Source organism: Egretta garzetta, unplaced genomic scaffold (assembly GCF_000687185.1).
Source record: "Egretta garzetta isolate BGI_Z169 unplaced genomic scaffold, ASM68718v1 scaffold504, whole genome shotgun sequence".
Taxonomy (NCBI): Eukaryota; Metazoa; Chordata; class Aves; order Pelecaniformes; family Ardeidae; genus Egretta; species Egretta garzetta.
The window spans coordinates 983,114-1,009,026 of record NW_009259535.1 but is presented as its reverse complement, the minus strand read 5'-3'; the positions used below and the strand labels follow the sequence as shown (position 1 = coordinate 1,009,026).

The 25,913-nt window shown below is 40.7% G+C and overlaps 1 protein-coding gene across 1 annotated transcript in view; it reads right to left on the bottom strand.

Moving 5' to 3' along the window:
• Positions 1-1,883: 1,883 nt before the first annotated feature.
• Positions 1,884-25,913, bottom strand: part of LOC104125231 (probable phospholipid-transporting ATPase VA) — a 124,700-nt gene continuing 100,670 nt past the window's right edge. Inside the window, exons 13-23 of the mRNA XM_009637655.2 lie at positions 21,107-21,210; positions 20,809-20,935; positions 18,423-18,607; positions 16,768-17,089; positions 14,724-14,800; positions 10,828-10,953; positions 6,290-6,490; positions 3,984-4,064; positions 3,789-3,893; positions 3,289-3,476; positions 1,884-2,589 (exon numbers count right to left, since the gene is read on the bottom strand). Of these exons, the coding sequence (XP_009635950.1) occupies positions 1,884-2,589; positions 3,289-3,476; positions 3,789-3,893; positions 3,984-4,064; positions 6,290-6,490; positions 10,828-10,953; positions 14,724-14,800; positions 16,768-17,089; positions 18,423-18,607; positions 20,809-20,935; positions 21,107-21,210 (2,222 nt within the window). The remainder of the gene's footprint in view (positions 2,590-3,288; positions 3,477-3,788; positions 3,894-3,983; positions 4,065-6,289; positions 6,491-10,827; positions 10,954-14,723; positions 14,801-16,767; positions 17,090-18,422; positions 18,608-20,808; positions 20,936-21,106; positions 21,211-25,913) is intronic.

Here is a 25,913-nt window from a genome sequence, read left to right as displayed (position 1 = left end):
CAGGTGCCTACCTGCCTTCACAGAACCCAAGTGCCCACTCTTACCGCCCCACTTCTACTGTAATAACGTAAAGCAGAGAAATGTCGGAGCATTTTCAGCCAGTAACAAAGAAGCCACTAAGTGCCCGTTCCTCCGCTAAGATCTACATACATAAGCCCACGTTCCCACTTAACTATAGGCTAAAAAGAAGAAGTTGTGCTCCACGTACGTTTTCTTTAATCAATCGTATGCTTAAAGCTGTTCAGAGGAGACTGAAAATCCTCTGAGTCCCTTGGTGTCTTTGCCCTGTCCCTAGTCGATTCTAATCCCCAAACACAGTTTAGCTACGTGTGGCTGTGTCATGTTTCGTGAAGGTAACGTACTTACAGGCTGACAGCTCTTACTTAGATTGCTTACGGCTCTTCCTTCCATTGGCATTTCACAGTTTTGTATTACCAATGCTGCCCCTGGAGAAGAGGCCAGGGTATAAATCTTGGAAAAAAAAAAGATCCCGAGTGGATTAGCGAGTGACGCACGGTAGGCACCGTGGCTTTAGTGGGTTGAGGCATGTGGGAGCCAGGTTGCCTGGCACAACAGAGTATGGCATGAACAAGTTCTGGCCTTAACCACCGACGGCAAGCAAGGCAGAGGCCACCTGAAAGCCCACGAGGAGGCACGGACGAAGTGCAGCAGCTAGCTCATCCATGGACATGGTGCCTAGGTATGAGCGAACCAAGCAGCCCTCCAAGGCTAAAACCCCTTGGGATCTGTCAGGCCGGCAGAGCACAGCCGCACACCCATGTACCAGCGGCAGTTTGGGATGTACAACCGTGTAAGGTCGGCTCAGGCATAGCTTCAGAAAGCAGTGCAGCTCCCTGCTTTTGGGATTGGAGCTAGCCCATCCTAGACTAGGCTCAAGTACCCCTGGGTAGCGCCGCACCTTCGCGGCTGGTCATGCCCCTTCCTGATCACCAAGGACTTGACTTAACCTGGCTGAAACAACACTGAAGGTGCCTAACAAAACTCCACCTCCACTAGCAAGCAGGACTGACTTCGTCAGGAAAAGCAGCCCACTCATGGTAGTGCTCCAGCACAAGAAGACCACAGACCCTCCCAGGGCCAAACCCTACCATGGACACAACGCACCACAGCTCTTCGCCACCAAATCATTCCTCGCAAACGGGCAGCAGCTTTTCTCCAGAAGCTGAACAGCTGGGTACGAGGCCATGACGGCCCAAATGCTCACGACTCCAGGCCAAGGGCTGAATTACTGTTTGTGCCAGACCGGGAAGTCACTTTGCAATACGGATGGTCATTTATTTATTGTTTTATCATGACACATAAAATGCTATGGCTGCAATATCAAAATATGGTGTCACTTACAAAATACCAGTATTATTAATGCGGTGGTAAGATACTGTTAACATTTACAGAGAGGTGTATAATAACTTGATAGTCTTGCCTAATGGTTCGCTCCAGTGACAAAACACCCTGGCAAGCAGATGATGGATGGAGTACAGTGCCTATTTATTATCATGGTTTTTCCTCCTTGATTACTGAATGGCCTATAATGATATCAATAATTGTTGCTGAATCTAATCCGTTTGAATACGGTAGACAGGTCCTTTGCTTTTACAGTATGTGTCAGAATAAAAGAGAAGCATCTGAAAAATAAAGAGACGGCATTTCTTTACAAAATGAGATGAAAAAATAAAACAATATAAATGGAACTTTCAAGTGTTTCTTTTTATATTTAAAGCTCTTATTTCAATATACTGTATTTAAACATTCTTAAATAATCATTCTGTACCTTTGATTTTCTGTTTCATCTTTGGAAACAAATAGAGTAATCTCTCTATAAATGTGTGCAAATAGAAAATATATAAATATATTTAAGGCCCATGTCATAAAAAGGTGGTCTCGGAATTGTCACTTTTGCAGTGATCAGCTGGGGTCCCTTTCATTTTGTCCTGCAAGTTATTTGAGCTCTGTTCTTCTAAGCCTTTGAAGTCCACATGCAAAGAAGAGCCAAGCACACACATACTGTCCTGTGTTTCATTTTGTAAACTGCTCGATGACACCTGTAGAACAGTCCCAATGCGACTGAAGAGCGGAGTTGATGAGATCCACTTCAACAAACTGAAGTCTGCTTGGTCAACTGCTGAGCTCCATGGGAACGTTGCTCCCACAGGCGATGACTCCATCTCTGAAGTGCCATGTCTAACTTCATGAAACCCCATGGACCTTTCCAGACTGCTTGCTGATGAGGGGAGTTTGTTTTCCCCATACAACACCGTGCCCAGGGGAGAAACAGCCACAGCTCGATCTGTTGTATGTTCTGCTTTTGTGTGCTCTTGGAAAAGTGACTCATTTGTTCGAGGAGACATCGGCAAAGGTGTGCTTTGGTTATAAGCCTTATCACAATCACGAGCATTTGAGCCAAGGCTTGGTGAGAAGCTGTCTGCAAAGGGTTGTGCCTGATGTATTGTTTCCTTTACATTCAACTTGGTCAGAAGCTGGGCGCGACTCTCTGGGGACAGTTTACTCAGCTGGCGTCCAAGCTGAAGCTGGGTTGGGAATAGTGTTCCCTGAAGGGTTCTGTACAGAAATCTGCAAGAGGAGAATGTGCACGTGAAAAGAACTGAAAGAAGGAAGTACCCAAGATATTATTAAGAGAAAATATCCAAGACAAAAGTACAACACAGAAAAATAAGAGACTCGTGTGTGCCTTCCTTGTGTCTGACACAAGGAAGCTTGCAGATTAAAAGCTCCAAACGCTGTGCTAATATTTTGATTAATAACAAGCAGTGTAATAAATCTGTGCCTTTAGCCAGTGATCCACCTTGTGATTACACACGGTCTTCCACCTTTCCTGATGAGGAACCAAAGCCAGTGGGGATCAGCCTGTAGGGCAGGCCTCCTACACCCATAAGCAGGCAAGTTAAGTCCACAACATACTATCAGAATTTCTGTACTGTGCATGTTATGGGAGGATGGGTTGAATCTGGAAGCATCATGGAAAACCTCACAGGGTAGCAAATCTCTGCACAGCCAGGAGGTTTGACCAATAGTCTACAATTATCCCACTCCTGTGGTCTATGGCCAGGAGCTGTGGCCTGTTCCTGTGGTCAGGAGCACAGAAAAGGTTAGACAATCTGATATCATATAATCAGCTGCTGAAAAGAACTTGCTTGGCTGGTAAGGCAAAAAGAAAGAGAGGGGGTGGAAAAAGAAATGTTTCTTGCCCTCCCAACCGTATGCATAACGTGCTTTCATAGACGAGAAAAGACATGACAGAAGATACAATACCTGGGCAGCAATGCAATGACTGGTGATATAATGCAAGTGAAATAGAACATAGGGTCCCCCATCAGCCTTTCCATAGTCCAGTAGGGATTGGATGGAGGATGGCATACTGGGCAGGAAGCATTGTAAACCAGAGCCACAAAGAAAAACAAAAGGATACTGAAGATGCAAGATGACCAGTGGAAAAAAGTCTAGAACAAAAAACCAACAAAAGAATAATGATTCTTTATATCCTCAGAAATTTGCTGTGATTCTGAATTAGCAGTTCTTAATTTCTGGAGCCAAAGCTACGCACAGCAGAGTTCAGAGCCTTGTATTTTCAAAGATTCTTATTATAGCTACAACACAACAAAGCTGTTCGCAGATCACAGTTTAAAACCTTTTTCATGTTTGCTTAAAATGCTTGCTAAAAATAGCGTGTGCTGAGGGGATGAAACGACCATCTTCTGGTTTTGAAGAATGGCACTAAGAACTATGTATATGCCAGCAAGTTTCTGTCTTACCCAAGTTTTGGTTTCTATAGCCAAATGTAGTATGATGGTGAAAAGAGCTATTGTGGTGATGGGAGTTCCCCAGGAGAAGATATCCACGTCTGAATCATAGTAAGTCTGTAAAGAAGGAGACAGAATTTAGCTCAAGCTATGTTGCCAGTTCTACTCAAAATGCCTGAAATAGAATGGCTTATATCAAACACTTACGAAATAGGGGATGAAGAAGCAAACCAGGCTTTGATACATAGCATCAATCATGTTCATCCAAAACATGTGTGGTTGGTACTCCTGTGGCACAAAAAAAGTTAAGAAAATCAGAGCCTAATGAAAATACTGTTTGCTGGGATAGGTATTTTGAGGGGGATACTCCAGTGGACACCTTTAAGGGCTTGTGCAGATAGCTTCACAACTTTGCCAATCAGTTAGGTACCCTCGGGGATGAAGTACGGAGTGTCAACCTGCAAGGCGCTCTGTTCTGGGAGGACACATTTCTGCTTTTTTTTTTTTTTTTTTTTCCCTGGTAGAGGCTGTAATTTGAATCTGACACACTCAGGCCAGCAAATGTTTATGAAGGTGCCCAACTTTATGCACTACAGTTAGACCACTGATTTTAGGAGGAGCTCTTGGAGGTGTACATGAGCAAATGCGCTTTACATCATACACATACAAGTAGAGAGTATTTATTCACAAAAAAGAAAACATAAAATGTGCACATCGTTAGAAAAGAAGATCTACAACAGTGACCTCTGGCAAGCAATGCAGCAATGTACACTATGTTATAAATACATAAACAAATACAAATATATATGTACACACACATATATCTGTGTGTCTGGGCATAAAATTACTTGCTAAGAAACAATATTAAACTAATGTTGTGGTTTAAAGAAATATGCAATTGCAGGGTGGTGGATGGTCATATAAAAGAGCTGGATATAAGGAAAAATAGTTTGTAAATCAAAAAATATTTATTTATTTATTTTTGGGATATAGGCTACATCTGCAACCACTGGGCTCATCAGGAGTCTTTACCTCTATGGAGAATATAACTGCAGCCTAAAAATGAGAATTGAGAGATGCTTAGAAACAACTCTGGGGTTCTTTGGCCTACTGAAAAACATGCGGTTAAGCACTGGAACAGGTTGCTCAGAGGGACTGTGGAATCTCCATTCTTGGAGACATTCAAAACTGGACTGGATAAAGACCTGAGCAAGCTTATCTAGCCTCGAAGCTGTTTTGAGCAGAGGGCTGGATCAGGTGTCCTCCAGAGGTCCCTTCCAACCTAAACTATTCTATAATACTATAGGCTTTGCATCGTTGGTACCTTTTTGAAAGAGATCCTACCTGAAGCAGGATTTTTGGCAAGTTTTAAAAATGCCTTTTTAGGTAACTACTCAGAGAAAATGCTCACTACATTTCACACAAACTTAGAATGGTCCCTGGGCTTGCCTATGAGAAATATTTGTACTGTGAACCTGGGAGACTTCTCTCTTCAGTTTGCCAGCTGAAGACAGGCAGACACAAATTCCCAACAAGCTTAAGCCATTACCCAATTTCTATCGCCTTAAAAATGTTCAAGAAAGGAAGGTATTAATGTTACAGATCTTTAAAGTGCAATGCACTGGAACAGAAGAAATGCAGAAAATGGAAAATAAAAGCTGGGTGAAAAAGAGAGAATTTGGACCAAAGCACTAGAAATAGTTACGCTAAAATTCTCCTTTCATCTTTCCAGGACAGTGCCTAGTGGTGTCACTGGAAGTGTAGAGTACCAAATTCAGGTGTATGGTTAGAGGCAAAAGACACTCACTGTCTCCTCTCAGAGGGCACAATGTCAGATCCTTTTAAGAAAGGCTTTTGCCTTGGAAGCAATGTCTCAATATGGATGGCCTTGCCAAGAAGAAAGATTTTCCCACAGTACACTGTAGCTGTAATTACCAGAAATGGTTTGGCTCGAATCCCTCCTGCAATTCCTTCTATTTTCATTGCACAGTTCAAGCAGATGGGGACAAGGTGTTTTCAGCAGACACTTCAGCTGAATCTGTCATCTGGTGGTGACTATTTCCCTCAGAGTCTATTGACCTCCATGCTCGCTCTTATAGGCATCTTTCTCTTCTGACTGTTTGCAAAGGACTGAGGCCTGAAGTTTTGGTTAAGTACTGTGAGGTTATTCTGTGAAAGTCTCCACTAGTCTACAAGGTAGAATCTGCTTTGCTTTTGTGGTTATTTGTGAGCCTGGACTGTGAGGGAGGTGTTCAGCTTAGGCTGACTTAAAGCATCCAGCTTCTCTCTCGTTACGTATTTCAAAATATAGCTGGCCATTTTTTTTGTTGTTGGTTTTAAATGTACTCTCGGCATTTAGATACTTTGATTCAGATGAGAAATACAACAAAATAGTAACAGTGACTTCTCAGACTGTTTTTAATCAGTCATCCACCCTTTGGGAGAAGGGTTGGTTTTTAGCTGAAACTAAAAGACATCTAGGAAAAAAATTACAAAAAGCAAGAAGTTTTTACCTCCATATTCTGGCCACTTTTATAAAGCTGAGGTACAGCAATTAACATTTCAGCTGGCACGTCCTTATCCAGCACACCGGTAATCAGTTGTGGAAGAGAAGAGAAGAATAAATTAAAGAAGATGAGATACCACTGATCAACCATTGACGAGCCAGAGAACCCGCAGTAGAACTGGTACCAGAAGAGAAGGGCCACAAACATCTGAAACAGAATGAGAAATGCTGTAAAGATGACAAGATAAGTAGGATCATCATCCCACTGTGTTCTCAAAGCATTTTGATTCTAGTTCTGCAAGGACTTATCTATGAATGCTAAACAGGTAAGCAATCCTTCTCAGGATACCTGAGTTCTTTACTTGTTCTTTAACTCGCTGTTCCCAATGCCTGGACCACTTAGCTAAGCTACAATCATTTGGCACAACTACAATTCTTTGCGCTGCTGGAACCTCAGATCTCAGGTGTCAGGGATGACTTCACACAAAATTAACTTTCAGTTCAAATGAAAGCCTGAGGCGCAATTTAACTAACTGTAAAAAGCTCTCCCAGCCATCACTCTAGGTTTATGAGTACTGATATGATAGCACTTACATTACTATTGTAAAAATAAGCTTTTCCATAATAATATCCTCTGCTGGCTGGAGATGTTTTGTCCCAGAGGTTTGTTTCTGTTCTACAAAAGGTAAATGCCTTTTTGCAAGACCAACATGAGACCAGCAGCAGGAAGGGAGGTGAAACTTTATAGCGAAGTTGTCTTAAGTATTCTATCTCTTTGAAATTCAGCAAACTAGTAGTGCTTTAAAGATTCCTCAGTCTCCCTTTCTCTTCAGTGGTATAAAGAAATCTGTTGCATACATAGCCTGGGTGAGATTTTTCATGTAGTTGGGTTCGAATCACCTGAAAAGGAACAAACCACATAACTCGTTTCTTCTATACTCTCTGCAGCATGGAGGATGCAGAGGATTTTAGGGCTCAGAAGAGGTGCTGATCTCACCTGTGAGGGGGGATTTGAGGCCCACAAAAAGACGGGAAGCTTCTGAGGGAAGGAAATAAATTCCCAGGCTTGGTCCTCCTAAAAGTGCCATTTTTTCATTATTCTTTGTAAAGTGGTTAACACTAAATGGAAGGCAACCAGAAAAACCTTGGCAACCGTCCCTCGAGGGTTTTCCCCATTTTAACCTTCAAGAACGGAAATGACATGACCTCTCCTTTCACTTCCTCTTCTTTTTGTATTCTGTTCTCAAAGCTTTCAGCCAGTTGGGTATGTTAACGCTTCCTCATTTTTAGATATACAGAGGGAAATACAGATCTGTTCTATTTGTACACCAGAATGTGGTTGAAATTTAGACAGGAGAGGAAAAGCTATGGTCTGCTTAGTCAGTGAAAGCTGCTGTAAGGAGAGTAAGCCTATCTCATGAAGGGGAGTTGCCACAGAGTAAGAGTCAGTCCTGCTGTACGTAAATCTATATATATGTATACAGATATATTGTATATATGTGTTCAGGCAATGTTTGCATACTACGTTGAAGTGGCTTGTGTATCGGCAGCAACATACTCACTCTTTGTGAGCCCATACTATAAAATAACCTACTAAATTGTAGTAGTTTTTTAAGGATCACCTCTAGGAATGTTTCTATAAATACATTTCAGGAAAAAATATCTTCCTCTGGCCAAAATAAGACTGAATTACTGGAGCCTACCCTTTTCAGTACAGTTGGCTGGGAGATGGCAATTTCATTTCAAAATTGAACAGATGTTGAAATTTATTTCCTTTCAACACCCAAAACGCAACAAAACTTCCTGAGTCTTTTTTTTCAAAATGGAATTGCAATAAATATGTGAATTTAGATACTTTTCTCTCACTCATTTGAAACAAAAAAAATCCAGCTAATCCTGGACCTAAGAAATTTCCCTCTCTAAAGCCTTGCTAAAATTAAGCTGTCTTGGAAACAGTTTGGCTCTGACAAAAATGGGTAGTTTGATGAAAATACAGTCAGCTGAAAATTTTCCTACCACCTCTAGTATGGATCTCAGCAGTGCTGTCAAAGAAAGCTGTACAAATAAATGACATTTCAGTAACCAAGCTTAAATCAGATTTTTTTCCCCTGAAATATTATTTTGGATTAAACAAGTGTTAATTTCATTTCAAATACAAAGTTCCCTCTTGCTTCTGTGCATTACCTCCCTGAAAAAGTCAAACCAAATTTATATAAATATTGAATTAGATTTTAAATAAAAAAGGTTTCCTTTTTTTCCCCCCAGATGAGACTGTTTTATGAAGGTGGCCCCAGACAGAATTTCTCAGTGAATGAAGTCTATGTCAAAAAATGTCCAGTGCTGTCTTGCAGAGTTAATGTATAAAGGGGAAGAAGCAGTGCATGCTTGTGCAGGTAGAATTTTCTTTACATGAAATCCCTTTTCATCAAGCCCAGATATTTCCAGTCATGGTATGTTTTAGTTTATATTTTACTTGTATTTTTATTATCTTCACCAAGCCAAACATCTTCTTGGATAAGTCATCTGAGTTTCCAAATGGCTTTTGCAGCAATTTGGATTTTAGACCTTGAGTTAGATAGGTTCTAGTGGAGAATGGAAAATTTTATAATATGAGCAAACGGGAAAAAAAAAAAAAACAAACACTTGAGGAAACAGAAAACTTGCAGAACATTTGCAGTGGAGCTACCTTGACTGTCTGTGGAGAAACATCCAGAATAGTCTCCTTGCAAAAGGATCAGGTGCTCACATCTTTCGTTTTTGAATATTCTTTCCTTCAGGGCAGGCACTGTGTCAGACATATTCATGTCTATATGCTGGATACCCCACTACAGTTTTAGAGTCAGTAGCAACAAGTATTGCTCAGAAAGCTCTCAAGGCTGCCAAAGCAGAGCCAACACAAAGAGATTTCTTCAGTTATAATCTAGCCTTGAGGCAGCAGCTTCTGAAAATTTCTTACTAAAAATGGCATGAGAAATAATACTCGTAATCAAGGCAAGTTGTACCAAAGGAAATGGAAGATTTTACAAGAGCTGAACAAAAATGTAGATATATAAACAACATCTCTGGCTGCTGATTGCTGGAATGTCTTACATGTATTACTTTTTTTTTTTTTTTTTTTAATGTAAGATGGCTCTGCATACACTTCTTGGAAGTTCAGTTTCGATACTGTCAAGCTAAAGGGTATCTTGGAAACATACAGCACTGGGGGTGGGAATACAGACATTCAGCATCATTCAGGATCAAGCCTGAAAACTCAGGCATCTGAACACCAGCACACATTTCACTGCTGTGCTTCAACAGGTGGCCCTCCACTCAGTGCAGCATTATTTAAATCTGCTCGCTATTTCAGACTCAGGCAGCAGTTCAGACCATCCAAGTCCCTTTCTTTTGTGTCTGCAAGGGTGCTTGCATGCAGTTTCTGATCAGACCACAGAACATATTTTAACATGCTTGTGTTAACACAAAGACGCTTTATTAATTCTTCAGCTCCCTTAGGTATTCCTACGATGTTCAAAATTCTGAGCAAATGAGGGTCTTCTCCTGATAAAATACCTACCTTCAGGATGAGATCAGACTGGGGTTAGTCACACCAAGAGGAATTTGCATTAAAAAGTTGCCACTGATTAAAAATTTGAGGATTAGATTAAATTTGGTAAGCAACTTTTACAAAATTGAGAGCTGCTTATTTTCTGATATTGAGGATAAAATCCAGTCTCCCAGTTCACACATTGTCCTCTGGAGCAGACGCCTTGAAAGCTCTGGCTCTCCTCTTTTTCCTGCTTCTTCGTATCGCTTGCTCCCAAGGTGATTTGTAGGTGTTGGAAGTGAGCAGATCTGTGTGCCTGCCAGTGACTCCCACCCAGCTGATGGAATTCTTGGTTGTCTTGTTAGGCAGTTTTCAATCAATCATCCTTGTACTCCAAAATCAATGGAAGGGGCTTTTTTTAGGGCCAAGGAGTCAAGCTGCTACTGGCTCAGTGCCCAGTACTGGACTAACTCCCATTTCATACACCAGGGAGGAAGCACAGACCCATAGTCTGTGCTTCCTTTCTAATGATCTCTTTTCACTAGTTGGGAGTAAGATAAATCAAGAAAAAACCTTCCCAATCTCTGCATCTGAGACACAGAGAGGGCTCAAATTATCTCAAGTCTCTAGGGAATATGTACAGTGATTCAAAAGCAACAACGAGATAGGGCTAGGAAGAGAAAACACATTCAACTGCTACTTTGGACCAATACTGGATGGCTTTGGCATTAAAGACTCCTGTGTCTAGCCAGCTAAATTCTGCAAAACTGCTCTATAAAGAAACTTTTCTTAAGCAGTGCTTGTTATTTCTGTTACCTAATTTGCACATTCAGCAGCACACTGTAGCTGTTATGGAATGGGTCCTGTATTTCTGCAAATGGCAGCCAGCTGTCTTTCAACTCTGCAAATTTCTTTGCAGCTTATTTATACACCATTTGAAGGCTGACCTAATGCTCACTTAGCACAAAATAAACCCTGGAAACATGTGGTGGCATAAAGCTGCCAAGTCAAACACTTACTGCATTTTTGTAGAAGAAATAGAGCACCATGTTGGCGAGTCGGGAGTAACACCAGTGGCCATGAACAAGCAAGAGCTTCTCCAAATGCCGGAACCTTGGGATTGCAAAGTCACTCGCCATCACTGCCTTTAATGAAAGGAAAGTTGGAATCATTATTGTAAAGCATCACTTTCAACACCAACAGCGAATCTAGTCATCTTCTCAACTCACAGGGTCAATGGAAATTGTACTGATGAAGAATGAAATCCATTACAGTGCATCTGAAATGCAGCTATTGCTGCATTGATTTGGAATACCTGTGAGCAAACCCAGCAGTCTGGCAGAACATGCAAGGTGACCTGGTCTTTGCCCAAAGGAGATTACAGTTTACATTCCAGATGGTGACAAGTAGCAGCAAAAAGTGAGAGGTGGGAAAATGGCTGGCAATTGCAGTTGCATGAGCGTGAAGGCTCAGGGCCCGTGTGTGAACATCTTCATGGATATGACATCTTTCTCTCTAAAAACTACAGGGTACTTACAGGGCAAAATGAATTTCCAGAGAATAAAATAAGAAAAGCACAATTAAGTGGTTGCATCATAATTATTGGACTTCAAAAGACAAAACATTAAAAATATTACTTTTGATTACATTTGCAATCCTGGCTTATAAAGTTTAGTCGGCTGTCCTGAGATATCAGTATTCTGAGGGATTTTTAAAATTCCATGTTTTCTAAAACTCTCTATGAAAAAATCACACTAGATAAGACTCCTCTGGGACTGTGCAGCCTGCCAAATCACATTGACAAAATGAATCACCCAGTTTCTCTCTACTTCTGACTAAAAGTCAGGGTACTGTACATCTAGATGAGACCTTCTGGTAAATGATGTTATCACAGTTGTTTCACCATTTTCCTTATCCCTAGGATCACACTAAGATTTCGTTTAATATTATTTTACATCTCATTTTCTATTTTGATATCAACTTTCTTCTCACAGTTCAGCAAAAATATGAGGAAAGGTGAAAACCTCCAAAGAAGCGATGTCTTCCTCACACTCTGTAGGGTGTATTTTGGCTGTATTTTTAAATGAGACACATCTTCTAGTTTTTCTCAATTCCCTTAAATCATCAAAAGGGCTCAGTTTTCCCAAGTAGGTGCTTGCAGAAGCTATTAAAAGAAACTCTAAAACAGTATGTGAGAGAAGGTGTCATAATGCATTGTAATTTAAGCAGGAGATGTATATAAGCACCGGGACATTTTTTAATACGTTGACACATCCTGGGATTTCTCAGGTACTGAGACACACTTATTATAATCTTGTTGCACAGAACAGTCTGATTTGTCTTGCAGACATATAGCTATCTTACAGTTTGAGGAGAAGAGAGCTGTGCTTAGAAGCTCTTTGCCTCCTTGCCCTCTGCCCCATCTCTGCCTATTCCAATGTTAAAACAAAAACGTTAGCTTCTTTTCATTTGTGCTTCTAACATAGTACTTTACAAAACACTGTGAGAAGTGTTGGGTTTTTTTTCTATTTTATTCCATTGTGATTACAGTGAGGAACACAGTGATGGTGTTATCCAATTACATTTGCATGTTTATTTCATCTCAAAATATCCCCTTGATTGTCACATTTTTTCTTCCAGCTTTTTCACAGGAAAAAGTGATTCATGCTCCACATGCTTCCATAGAATGTGGAAAGAAAATAAATCAGAGATTATTGCTGGTTTAGGCATCTAAATGCTCGACGCCTTCTGAGTACCTGCGTGTCTAAGATTCTGACAGTTGTTTATAGTAAAGAGGCCTGCATGGTTCCTTAGGACCTTGCAGTAAAGGAAGGGATCTATAAACATTTTCCACTCTGTTGAACTTCCATTTAGAAAAAAACAGGTAGTTTAATGGGTTAATGAGCAAATAGCTTTCAGTTTTGAATATACCGCAAAAGCCAGGGGCATTTGAGGACTGGTTATTCTAGGTGTATGAGCTCAACTGAAAGTGGCATAGTGGGGAGAGGAGTAAAAAAATGCTACAAGCACTACATGCCTGCATTAGAAAAAAAAATGATCCGAATTAATACATAGACGATAGGAGCTGATAACTTCATAAGAGATGGTAAGACCCTAGGAGTTTGGGGCAGACTTTTTTGAATTGACAGACTTGGAGGGAACCCCACAAAACCAGTCTCCTCTGGGCTCTCTGGAGTCTTGACTGCCTGCAGAGTGATACCGCAGAAGTTACGCAAAGCTCTTGGAGCCTGGTGAAGGCTGGTGAACAGGCCTGGAGCCTGTTCCTTTGTGGAACAACAAATACACTTGTTATCAGCTTAATCCAAGACTTCCTTTTCTCCAGGCCTCTCCGCCCAATAAAGTCAGACTCATAGGGTCTATGGCTGGGATGCCGTATGCACAATGAATAGCTGAATATTTTTGTGGTAGCTTCTTTCCAGTCTAATTTACAGCTGCTAATGTCTGGAGAAGCATTTTTAATGGATTGCAGGCCTGAAATCTACCTGTTTGAAGAGAGCTGATGGACATCATTTGCCCTGGAGATTACTTTGACTGAACCCACCGGATGACTACAAGAAGGAGAACAAGTGTAATAGCTCTGCTGGGTCAGGCTGAAGCCCATCTTTGCCAGTATTGAGTCTCCAAGAATGGCTAAGAGAGGATGCCTTCGGAAGAGTAAGAAATACATCTACTGAATTTTCTCCAGAGTACTGTCCTAGCTTCTGGTGATCTGCATGTCAGAAAACGCACAGAGTTGACATCCAAGTTCATAGCTCAGTTAAATTTTTGTTTCATAAATTTGCGTGTTGACCCAAATAAATTACAGCATACATGAAATCCCATGGAATAAAGTTCTATAGGCAACTTGTGCACTGCGTAAAGGAGGTCTTCTTCCCTTTTGAGCCAGTGTTGCAAAAAATGCAATGTGGGTCAGAGAACCACCCACCGGTAACTAAGTTAAGGAGCATGCTCATCTGCTTAGGTCTTCAGGACGGAAACACGTCCCATCTTCTCTGAAGAGCTCTTTGACATGTACTCAGCTACTCTATTTTCTCAGGCAATCAGTCTGCACCCATCCCAAATACAAGGTAGGTTGTGGAAATGAGGTATCTTCCTCATTCTCTGTGTCTTACTGCCACGTCTGGTGCTAACACTGCAACTGAACTGCACTAGCAGTAGAGGAGGCAGAGGTAACACAGTGGGTAATACATTCCATACATATACATCCTCTCTTCTGGGAATGGAAGAAGTGCCTCTTATACAGTGGTAAACACAGTAATCACAGGCTGAACACATCCAAAAGACCACAGAGCAAGTTCCCTGTGGCAGGGAATGGGGAGAAAACCAAGACTTGCAATAGTGCGTAGGGAGCAGTGGCTCTGCAAAAGGGCTGCAATTTTCTCCTTCTTCACTGTTCTGCTGTCTGAATAGGCTGAGGGAGCGAGATGTGTGGGTGGCTAGGCTAAGGGTCACCACCACACCATGCAAATAAGCTGCATCAGCTGGATGGGCTTCTGCAGCTACTCCACAGGAGAAGTGTACCCAAGCAATACAGGAGAGAAGAGAATAAAAGCCAGAATAAGGTGAACCTTTATTTCCTAATTAATGCATAGCTGGGCCTTTTTCCTCCTTTAAACCACTACTTAATAAATGATTTCTTAAAACATATTGCTTAGAGGGATCTGATAAGTTGAATTTTCTGAGAAGGTAGATTGTTTAAACTCAGCACAGATCTGAGAACAAACACAAGCTCAAACTCAAGCTGAAACCATCCTTACAACGTGCAGCTGGCACTCCTGAGTGCTTCTCCTTCATTTGTGCCGGCTATCCAAAGGCAGCTTGATCAAGCTGACTTACGGGAAGTGCCTATTTCACCCTTTCATGGGGGTGCTTTTCAGAGAATGAGCAAGATTACCTGCATGCCTTCTTGACCAGAGATCCCCACACCAACATCTGCCACTTGGATCATGCTGACATCATTAGCACCATCACCTGAAGATGACAAGATACAGTTTTGTTGTCACTAGTAGACCAGGAACAGTTAGAAGCAGCAAAGCAAAGGAAACCCAGTTGTTACTGAGGGCTGGCTGAGAGTAGTAAGGGAGATTTGGGGTAGGAAAGGATCCATCTTTGGAATACAAGGTTCAAAGCTTGCCAAGATATTCTGATCGTTGTAGATTTTTTTTTTATCATGGAAAAGCAAAAATAAAACAAGTCCCTCTCTTTTTAGTACGACCTAAAATTCAAGTATCTGGCCTGAACTGCACAAATACTAAAACACTGGAGGGCTGAGAATGAGCTTCCCAATACTTCTGCTTCCTGATTAACTGTCTGCCTGCAATCAGGTATAGAATCATAGAATTGTTTAGGTTGGAAAAGACCTAAGATCATCAAGTCCAACCATTAACCTAACCCTGCCATCCCACCACTAAACCATGCCCCAAAGCATCTCGTCTTCCCATCTTTTGAATACATCCAGGGATGACTAAGAATGAAATGTGCAAGGAAGCCTGAAGCCAGTGAGAATGTCTACACAGTAAAAAATACAATAAAGTTAAAAAGTAGATGAATTCTTGACTTGGCTTGACCAGTTCAAGATCTTTAATACATCCATCACAGGTAGATTTAACCGCAGTGGTTGCACAGGCACCATCCCTTTTTCTGCTTTGAGTCACGATACCACAAGTGACAGGTGCCACAGAAAGGATACCAAAATGGGACCTGTAGTCTACTTCTTAACCTCTTAAATTTACAGCCAGTGTGCTAGTGGAAAATGAAATGTTACTAGCTGATGACAAGATACTTGGTTTTAAACTTCAGTGGCTGATGCATACACTCATCTCTCACTCCAGTTTTGCTGCTGTTGGCACATATAGGAGTGATGATGTCTTTGTGACTGTCCGACACAGCCCCAAATTAGCTCATGTTGGTTAAACGGGAGGATGTATACAGCTAGGCTTTTAAGCCAGAAGCAGGAGCTTGAGTTCAACTCACAGGCCCAAGATGCTCAGAAAGAATGAAAACACAAGCCGCCTAGTCTCCACTAGAGTTTTTAAGCATTCTGGATAACTCAAGTTAACCAGCCAGATGTTTTTGACAACATATGCAAATGATTATGTCCACAGTCACTCAGCCGAAGATATAAATTCAGTATGAGGAAGGCATATTTGAGCTAGATATAATATAGTGGGCATGAGGATTATTATAATCAGCACACATTTGGTGACGTGGATATCACAGCAGTCTGTCAATTATTATATGTACTTAGCGTTTTGGATGGATAGGTCCAACCTACGTGTGTTGCTGCTATGATTAACCAAGACAGGTAGATGAAAGCAAGTTTGTTTGTGACAATATATGCTGCAATCACTAAAAATCATGTAAACATGGAAGATGATGCCAGATTTCAAACAGGGTGACTGACAAAATCTCCCCTTTGCCAACTGAGAGATTAGCTGGGAAGAAGTGTAACCACCGGCACGATGCCAGTTGTAAATCCATTCTCTATACTGACAAGTCTAACTCATATCCTATGCTGTATGGCTGACTTGTGATGAAAAATGCAGAATCTTGAGTTTAAACATGATTGGGTGAAACAAGACTGAGCACCATGTTGTTCTGTATAATACAATGATTGTAAAATGGTGCTCTGCATGGCATCAGCTAACCCAATTCTTCACAGCTGTGTTCGGTCATGCCAAAAGCTCATAGCATACCTGGGCCCCGTTTAACTAACTTCTGTAGGAAGAAATCCTAAATACTGCTCTGGAGCTCTATCTTGGTTTTGAATAAATATGTTAGAGTAAGTATGTTAAGAGTTGCCTGACACATTTTCACACAAAACTAGAAGGCTATTTGAGTTGTGAGGCAGCTGGAAGGGTCCTATTGCAAGTCAAAAAATCAAAATTCTCAAGGCACAGTATACATCAAAGCAGGCTAGTTTAAACTGAGATATTTACCTATTGCCAAGGTCATTGCTTTCAGTTTGTCTCTGACTAGTTTCACTACCATGCTCTTTTGGAGAGGGGTAGAGCGACAACACAGTACTGAACGGCATCGCTTGGCTAGTGCAAGAAATTTATCTTCTAGTGTAGGTTCCAGGGCATAAGCTAGAGTCCTTCCATCAATCACTAGGCCCAAGCTGGAAAGCACAGGGGAAGAGGGTGGATAGAGAGGGGTGAACCCAACAGTCATGTTTCCAGTAGCTTCGTCTATTGTGTTGTTTGAAAATTTAGACTCTACGCATTGCAGACACTGTTCCAGCAAGACAGCACAAGTCTCCTGAAAAAAAATTCAAAATAAATACACTTGAGAGAACAGAACATGTATTCAAATGTTAGTTTGCTGCATAGTTAGGCATAAGGACTATGGGGAATGTGTTATATTTGCTGCACTGTTAAAATTTAATTTTCTAATAATCTTCCATTTGCTCTAAACACACTTAGTTCTTGCAGAAGATATGACAGCAATGAGGACTCGAAAGGCTTAAAATCTAACTCCTCTTTAACATGCAGTATTGTATGCTATACTAATTTCTTTTAGCTCCTTCTCAGAATAACAGTGCTGGAAAATGATATAATCAGTATCAGTACCAAGTTAAGTATGGTGATGAACACCATGTACACGCCTACAATTCAGATCAAACAGTTATGCATTGTGAAAGGCCAATTAAAGGTTATTTAAGCTGAATTCTCTCTCCTAGCCATACTCAACTAAAATATGCTGTTGAGAATATATGAACATTTAAAATGAAATTCTATTGGTCTTACGGCAAAGTATGATAAAAAAGAAAGATCATGGAAAATCAATTTACCAGTTCAGTTGACACACTCAAGAATGGAAAATGCTGTTATCTTTTCTTCCTTTTCGAAAGAAATTGGAGCTGGATACTGCTGGCCTACCTCTCCTCTGCTGATCTGAAGTCCAATTTTATCACCCCATTAAAGGACTATAGCACTATCAGTCTGGTTCCTTGTATGTTAGACCGTATCAGTAAACTCTTTGTGACTGTCTGCTTGCAACAAGTTGAGCACAGGAAAGATCAGTAATTCAGAAGAATTAGAAAAGGTCTGTTAGGAAGCAAGGCATTACTGTAGATGTCGTTTTCTGCCTCAGTGTTAGCATTGAAATTGAATTATTGCTTCTATCTCCAGAGAAAAAGCCAGCTGAGAAAACATGAATGACTGAGTTATCTAAATACTACATTTCAGTGGTGCAAAATAAAGCACAAATTCTCAATAGGTAATAATTTGTTTTCTTTCTCAACACATGTTTAAGAACAGGTTGCTTTTGGAGACCCATTAGTGCCAATATGCAAAACCAGGGACGTTTTGAGAACACATACCAAAGAAAGGCATATTTTCATTCATGGTGGAGCCCACTACACACAGTTACATGTCTTCAATAAGTTTATGATACATGACGCTACGACTTAGAAGCATGAGTCACTGAAAAGTATTCAAAGACATGTCCTACCTGAAAATTACGGATGAAGCAGGAAAAGAAGAAAAAAAAAGAGGGAAAGGAAAAAAAAAGGCATCAAACTTTTAATTGTACAAATTGAAAATAAAGCAAAGCTAGTTCACAAGTAAACTTGTGTATTGGATCTGCTTACTGGTGATTCAGCATTCAAAGTGATGATTTCTTCATCGTGATCTAGTAGCTTGCAGGCATATGCAATATTAACAGCTGTTTCTTGCTTGTCTCCAGTAAGAACCCAAATCTGCAACCCAGCTTTGCGCAAGTTTGCAATGGTTTCTGGAACACCATCCTGTAAACGGTCTTCAATGCCAGTTGCACCTAAGCACATAGAAAAAACAAAATATTGCCCATTAAATGAACACTTAGGGTTCACCTCAAATTGTAAGTTTGGATTTTTGAAAAAAAAACAGCAGTCACTTTTATTGGGAAATAGCTAAACTACCAATGGTTGCAAGATTCAGGCAGGGGTTTTTTGGGTATCGAGAGAGAGGAGCAGAAAGTAGCTGGAGCAATCATCTGCATCAACAGTCAACAACAAATCCAGAATTCAAAACTTCAAAAGCAATCTGATGCCACTTCTAGTCTCAGAGGTTCACAAGGCTGATGTGTTTTTGCTTATTGCCTCTCTGCTCTGTATCTCTACCTTTTCTTCTGAATGCTGCTAGAGAAGATATTGCTTCTAGGAGATCATTTCAGTTCTTAACTGCCTTTCCTCAACTAGAAGAGGCTGGGTCACTAGAGATTTCTCCCTTTTGAAGGGGAACGACAGCAGGACTGCAGCTTGGCAACAGCACATTAGGCTGCAGACATAAACCTTTTCCAGACTTGTTGCTGCTCTTTGCTCTTGCAGAAAGATGCTGGTTGCCAAATGAGATATAGCAGAGAATAAATCATAAATCTGTTGACCATGATGTGAAAGTAAAATGTGGCTTTTCCACACTTTCAATGTATCTTCCTACCTGTTTCTAAGAGACTGAGTATCTTTCTTATGCTTTCATAAATCAATTGACAGAGACAAGATTTTCAAATACTGTAGCAAAAGCCACGCAAGACTAAGTTCAGTGTCACCACTGATACATCAGTGCTCCACCGAGTTTCAGAGAGGTTTCAATGCGAGGAAACGTAAGCCCTCACTACTAGAGAATGAGGAGGTGAACAGACATGCAGGTTACCTGGAACAACAAGAAAAGCAAAGTAAACTTTTCTCTGCTATTTGCTATTCCTAGGATTGTTCCCTCAAAAAAACCCGTTTTAGCAGTAGAAGTCCACCTGAAGTCTGAGCACCAGTCATGTAGGTGGAAACACATTGTTAGGGCAATGTTGGGAAAGCTATTATTACCCAAACAGTGTACAAAGGAAAAGATACTCCTTTTCCAGACTCACTTTTTTATTCCCACAACTTAACCATAACTGAACACTGTAAGATACAAACCACAGTATTAGGTTCTTGGGGAATGACTGAACGGGTAGTTTACTTCTGGCTAGAGCTCACTTATTTGACCGGCAGTTCACTTTCACTCCCTGCCCTGAGTGTAGCCAGAGCCAACAGGCATAACCATGGTGGGATCTTCCTGAATACTGTGGTTCAAATTAGTCACCTCATGCTCCCCTTAAGTCAGAGGAGAGTAAAAGACACTTCCAGGGCGTGATTCATCTAATCCTAAAGTGGGTATCTAAGACAGACCAAATGAACTGCACTTTCTTTTTTTTGTCTCTCCATTGGTTATATGGGGAGCCTTAGAGATCCATAGTAGATACATCAGGAGTTGGGTGAGGTGGATCTCATCTCCCAGAGATGGGCTTGTTGGCAATTAGTCAAGGTTGTTATCTCCAACAGTGTTATGGAATGTCCCAGTTTCTTGGCCAGAGAAAGCAGTTGGATGCTTGGAATAATAGTGAATATATATACATTTTAGAATCTCAGTGCTTTCAACATCTCAACTCACCAGAGGAAGAGTATGGCTTAGTTCTTGGAATACGTTTTACATACACTGATTTTAACTGCATCATGAAGAAGTACTGCAATCCCCTTCCACAGAATACACAGGCCCCAAGTGCATGAGCTGAACCTGATGTAGATAACAGTTGATGCCTCTCACAAATGCAGTTTATGACCTTTGCTTTATGAGTGTCTCTGGTGCCTCTGGAGTCACAGAAGTCTCTTGACATGTTGAAGTGGCACTAAGCTAACGGAATCTTGTAGACAGTTTGGGCCAAGTCCTCCTCCTGTTTAGAGCAGCAGTTCCCATTTATGATATTGTGTCAAATTCATCCCTGGTATTACTCCACTCATTTCACTAGTGATAAAATGATGGCAGGAGCAAGGAAAACAGGGTATGTCTGTTATGTTAATTATATCCCATTCCTTTGTGGTGCTGCACATGACAGCCATGACAAAGTCCAAAAGAAGCCAATTTCTGTACTGTCAGAAACCATTTAAGGGAAAGAATAGATTTCATAGCCAAGCTTTCAGAATTTTTAACACATTTTGATTTCATGACCAGCTCTCATTTCATTACCTAGCAGATGCAGATTCTTCTCTATCCGCAGTGCTGACTGAAATAGAAGTTCTTCACGATTTTCAATAGAAGATTCTGCTTCTAAATGACTTTTTAACCAACAGGCATACTCTTCCTTGCTGAGAACCTATTAAAAAGAGTATGTGAGGGCACATTCAATGTGATGCAGAGGCATTCATACTTTACAGAATAAAATGAAAAAGAAGTTATGGATCGAGAACAATAAATTAATAAATGCCTTCAGTAATCTTTGTCAAGACTCTCCTTAAAAGCAAACTAAGAGTCTGCATTTACTTACTCTTTTTGCAATACAGAGGGTCCGCAGCCCATCTACAGCATACAGATTAAGGTAATTCTGGGTTTTGGTTTGGATTTTTTTTTGATGTTTGCCCCGAGGGTCATCTAGACAAGAATAAAAAAAGAAATTAGTGATTGAAAAATAACAGCAGCTGAATGGCCTCAGAGAATAAAAACTTGTCTACAGTACTCACTGTGCCGGCACTTTTGAACTGATACTTTTAAAGATCTGCTGATGTCTCCTGAGAAACTCAAGTAAAACATTCCATTTAGAAAAAAATATCTTGCCTTTTTGTTCTATCTTTTCTGCCTTCTCTCTTCAAAAGTCATTGTGAACGTGTGTTAGAAAGACCTTCTGTTTCTTACTCCTTACGTATTTGCTTGGCCTGAATACTTTAAGAAAAATTGATAAATCTTCACAGCAAACAATAATGTCAGAAAGAGAAGTATGCTTTCAAATACGCTACTAGCAAACACTTCTCCACATCTCATTGTGTACAGAAAAATGACACTTACTTAAAAATAGCACTTAGTTTTCCACCAAGGTTAATACTTCAAAAGAACCAGAAGCAGTGCTCTGTTTTGTATATGTAAGTGTATGAAGGTACTTCTGTGACTGCTGTACCGATACTACCCATCGGACTGAGTCAATGCAAGAAGTTCTGGGTCTGACTGTGATTTCATTTAGAAGAGAATTTACACTTGTGTAGACCCCACAGGAAGCTTCTACCTTGAATGTAGCAACACAGCTTCCACTTAGCTTTACTCTTCACTTAAAGCCATGGCTAAGAGCTCAAAATCAGGACTGAGCATCTGTTCCTTTCCTCTCTTTAGCTAGGATTGGTTCAATGTTCTCACACTGTGATCCAAAAAGAGTAATAAATTTGATGGTAATACATTTTGTTCCATCTCATTACCTGAAATGATGTCTTCAAAAGTTAAAAACAGGTGATATGCACCTCTTTTATCATCTAGGATCAAGACAGGTTCATGTACAATGTACTGTAGTAGCAATCTTAAATAATATGATTGCAGGATTAGTAGTAAAGTAAATGTACAAGCTGGTAAGTTTTTAGATTGGAATCATTGAGTGAGAATGACCGGTACCTTATGGCAGGTTTTCCTATTCCATGATGTCATATAACTTTTTTTTTTTCCTAAAGCCTGCATGTTTTTTTGGGGGTGTAGAATCATTTCAGGCTTATATTTTTGTAATTGGAACTGTTCCTTAACGCAATATTTGTGTTACTGGTACTTGCACAGTAACCAGTCACAGAGTCAGGTGAGCACCACTCATCACCAGAAGGCTGAGGACCTGAAGAGACCTACTACATATGATCTCAGTTCACCACTGGATGTGCTCACCTCTCTCAACTGACCATACTGAGAACCTACATGCACTATACCCTTAGAGTAAGCACTTAATACAGGTATTTCAATTAAATTACACAAATATCTTACTATTTATGCTTTTCAGGGCCCATTTTCCCAGTATGCATTCATCCCCAGTTTGATCTTGCTATGCGTGACCATGTATATCCACATCTGTCTGCCTGTCTATAAATGTACACAGCATTCAGCACTTTCATATTTATACAGCAGCACAGTGTCTACCCGGGTGTTCAGAGCCTCCAGCACAAACACTTACAAGTATTGATGTTGCAGGAAGGAAGGAGATGGGAGCTTGGAATCCCAATATTGTAGTTTTTGTTCCTGTTATCTCAACCATCTATCAGCGCATTTTAGTCACTGTATAGCTATTTTCTCATTTTTAAAGACTGTCCTATCCTCTCTAGGTCTGTAAAGCTCAGAGTGTACACACCCAGCTGTTCCTGAGGGACTCCATGAAGATTGTGGTATTTCATGCATACCTTCCTTTCAGTACCATCTCTGATCAAGGTCATGTGGTGAATACTGGTAGGAATACCCTGGTGGGTCTGTCCATCTATCTATTAATGCTACCTGTACTATCACTATTGATTTTCTCAAAGGGACAATACAGTTATATTATTCTGGAAGAATATCCGTACATATGTTATTTGCAATTGGAAAGCCCTTTCTTACACTATACCATGTGGCTCTGACACACACCACCAGGTTCCTTCAGAAGTGATTAAAACAGCTCACAAGTAGATTCAGCTGCAACATGAAGTGGGAATACGCATATACGGAACTGGCAGCCTAACACAGTTTAATTTAGCTTCTTTTCTGTTTGTGCATGATAATCCTTTTGGCATATGTGACTTGGCTGTGTAATGTAAGAATTTTTTTTTTTCTGGGAGAAGTACTGCAGGAAACCTTCTTGGAGGCTTCTTGTATTAGTAAGACAGCTTTTTTAACTTTAGAAGAATAAAGTAGGCAAGCATTCTTCCTAATTTATTGTGATACACTACTGTTCTAGAGAGAAATGCCATATTTTTTGCATATCCCACATGAAATTGTCTTATGGGAGTGTCTCTTTCTTCCAATGGTGCAAACTTGAATAGGTGCTTAAACACATTGCAAGTTGTTTCTATCCCTTTAAGGTTAAGCAGTCTTAATCACTGCAGATCTGTCTGAACACCGGGGCACTGATGCAGTGATCAGTCAGAGGCTTATATCACCTTCCATGAGCAAAGACAGTGATTCTCTACAACTAGAGATGGGCACACCATTTTCTGTGCGAATTCTCAATTCCAGCATGGAAGACTGCATCTCCCTTCTCCACCAGCATACCAGTGACAGCTAAACCCCCTTCTAGCTCTTCATGTGTCTCGTAAGCCCCACCCTGAGATTCATCTTGTGCTCAGAAGTTAGAAGGGGGGAAGGAATCTCTTGCAGACAAAACCCAGTTGTGGAGAGTCTTTTTAGCTGGGATGCAGTGCCCGTGCTGAGCAGCATGACCACATGCACCATGTCAGTGAAAACCAGCAAATAAGTCTTCTCCAGACGAATGATAGAGACCTAGTGGTGTTCTGCTTGCTTCATTTCCTTCCATAATTGCAAGCTGCAGAAAGCCAGCCCAGTCACTGTTTTCTCAAGGACTTATGTTCATGGTTCCTGTGCAAGCTGGGTATTGACTCAAACAGTAACTTTCTTATTTATGAACACGGTGACTGTTCAGATAAAGTAAAACCAATACAGTCTTGGGAATAATTTCAAGGCTTTTGGAAATATCTGTGTGCTATCAGAAAACGGCAGGTTTTATGGTCTCAACCAGGTACAGAGCAAATGGCGTTAATTCAGAAACTTTTTAAGTTTTGAAGCTTATGGCAATTTCTGATTTTCTATAAGACACAACTGAAGCTACAACATAATACTTTTGCTTCTGATTTTGGGCCATTCCTCACATCATGTTTCAAAATACTCTTCCTCTCAAACAGGGACCTTTGTGTCTGATAGGACCCAGACATGCCACGTGATGTTTGAGTTGGGAGATTTCAGACACAGTGTTGCCGTGGTCCTTCAGTCTAAGGGCACAAGTACCACAGTCTCAAGACGCACGCTTGACTGGTGTACAATGTACATGTCCCTGAGGCACTAAGACAGCAAAGAGCGAGCACTGGGATTAGCTGCCGTGTCGATTCATTTATTGGTCAACTCCTTGAAATGACAAGTGCCTGAATTCTCATAGCATTGCATCTCCTCTCGCACTCGTGTTCCACCATCACCAGAGAACAGGATGAAACCACTGACAGATCGCACAGGTAATAGCCACAGCTTAAATCTTTTGTCTCCCTCTACCTGGGCAATACCTCCCCGTAACAGGAAAAAGATGCCATTCCCTCAGGAATTGACAATACATCCACTGACATTAGGATACTGCAGGCAGACTGCAAATTCAGTTCCAGGAGTGAAGCTGCTCAAGAGAAACGTCAAGCGTTTTTCAGACAGATCCGCTGAAACGTACAGAATTACTGAAGCCAGCAGTGGCTTAGAGGGCCATAAAACAAGGGAAACTGCTTATGAGGTTCTAGTGGCTGCACTTTACATTGCTTGCAAAAGCAAAATACACTAAAACTCATAGTTCAATTTGGGCTAAAAAACTAAAAAAAAATCCAACCAAAAAAAAGGCACAAATTTCAAAGCCACCTTCAATCTGCTTGCCTGTAAAGATGGAGGAATCGCTGTATTTGCCCAGCTACAGAACCTGCTCACTGCCAACATCTATCTTCAGGAACTCTGCCTCCCTTTCTCTGACATACACCACCTTCGCTAATGTCGCCATTGTTTGAGTTTCTAACTGGCTTAGTTGTTTTTACCGCGGTGGGTCCTGGATCTGCCTGGAATTTGCCTGAAAATTCCTTGATCATTGAGTCTACCGTGAGTGGACGCAGCAGCTTCAAACATAGTCTGTTATATGGTGACAAAATATTTAAGACTTGGCATAAAATAATCTTTTCTTTTCTTTTTAATGCTCAGTTCTCATCCTGAGAACTCATTTCCAAACATTATTTTCTATCTGTGTTAGTAGAAATTCTCAGTACTACAAATTCTCTGTATAGTACTTCGGAGGGAAACAAGTTTCCACAGATGCTCTATGTACCTTCTGTGCTATCAGAGCTTTACTAGAAAATTATTCATGAATACTTTGTTGTTAGTTAAGGACAAGTTGTTCTTAATTTTTTTGGCTCAGCTTTGATTTATATGGCTGTAAACAGAAAACTAATGCCAGCATTTTTCTGTATTTCATTAAACTAAAATTACACAGTATAAGCCTTTCACAATTGTTTACTCCAACTAATGTCAAAGTAACCACAAAGTCAATGCAGTAGTGAAACATGGGGAGTACCTCTAGCACTTTCGGGCTCTGTCCATTCATACTGGAG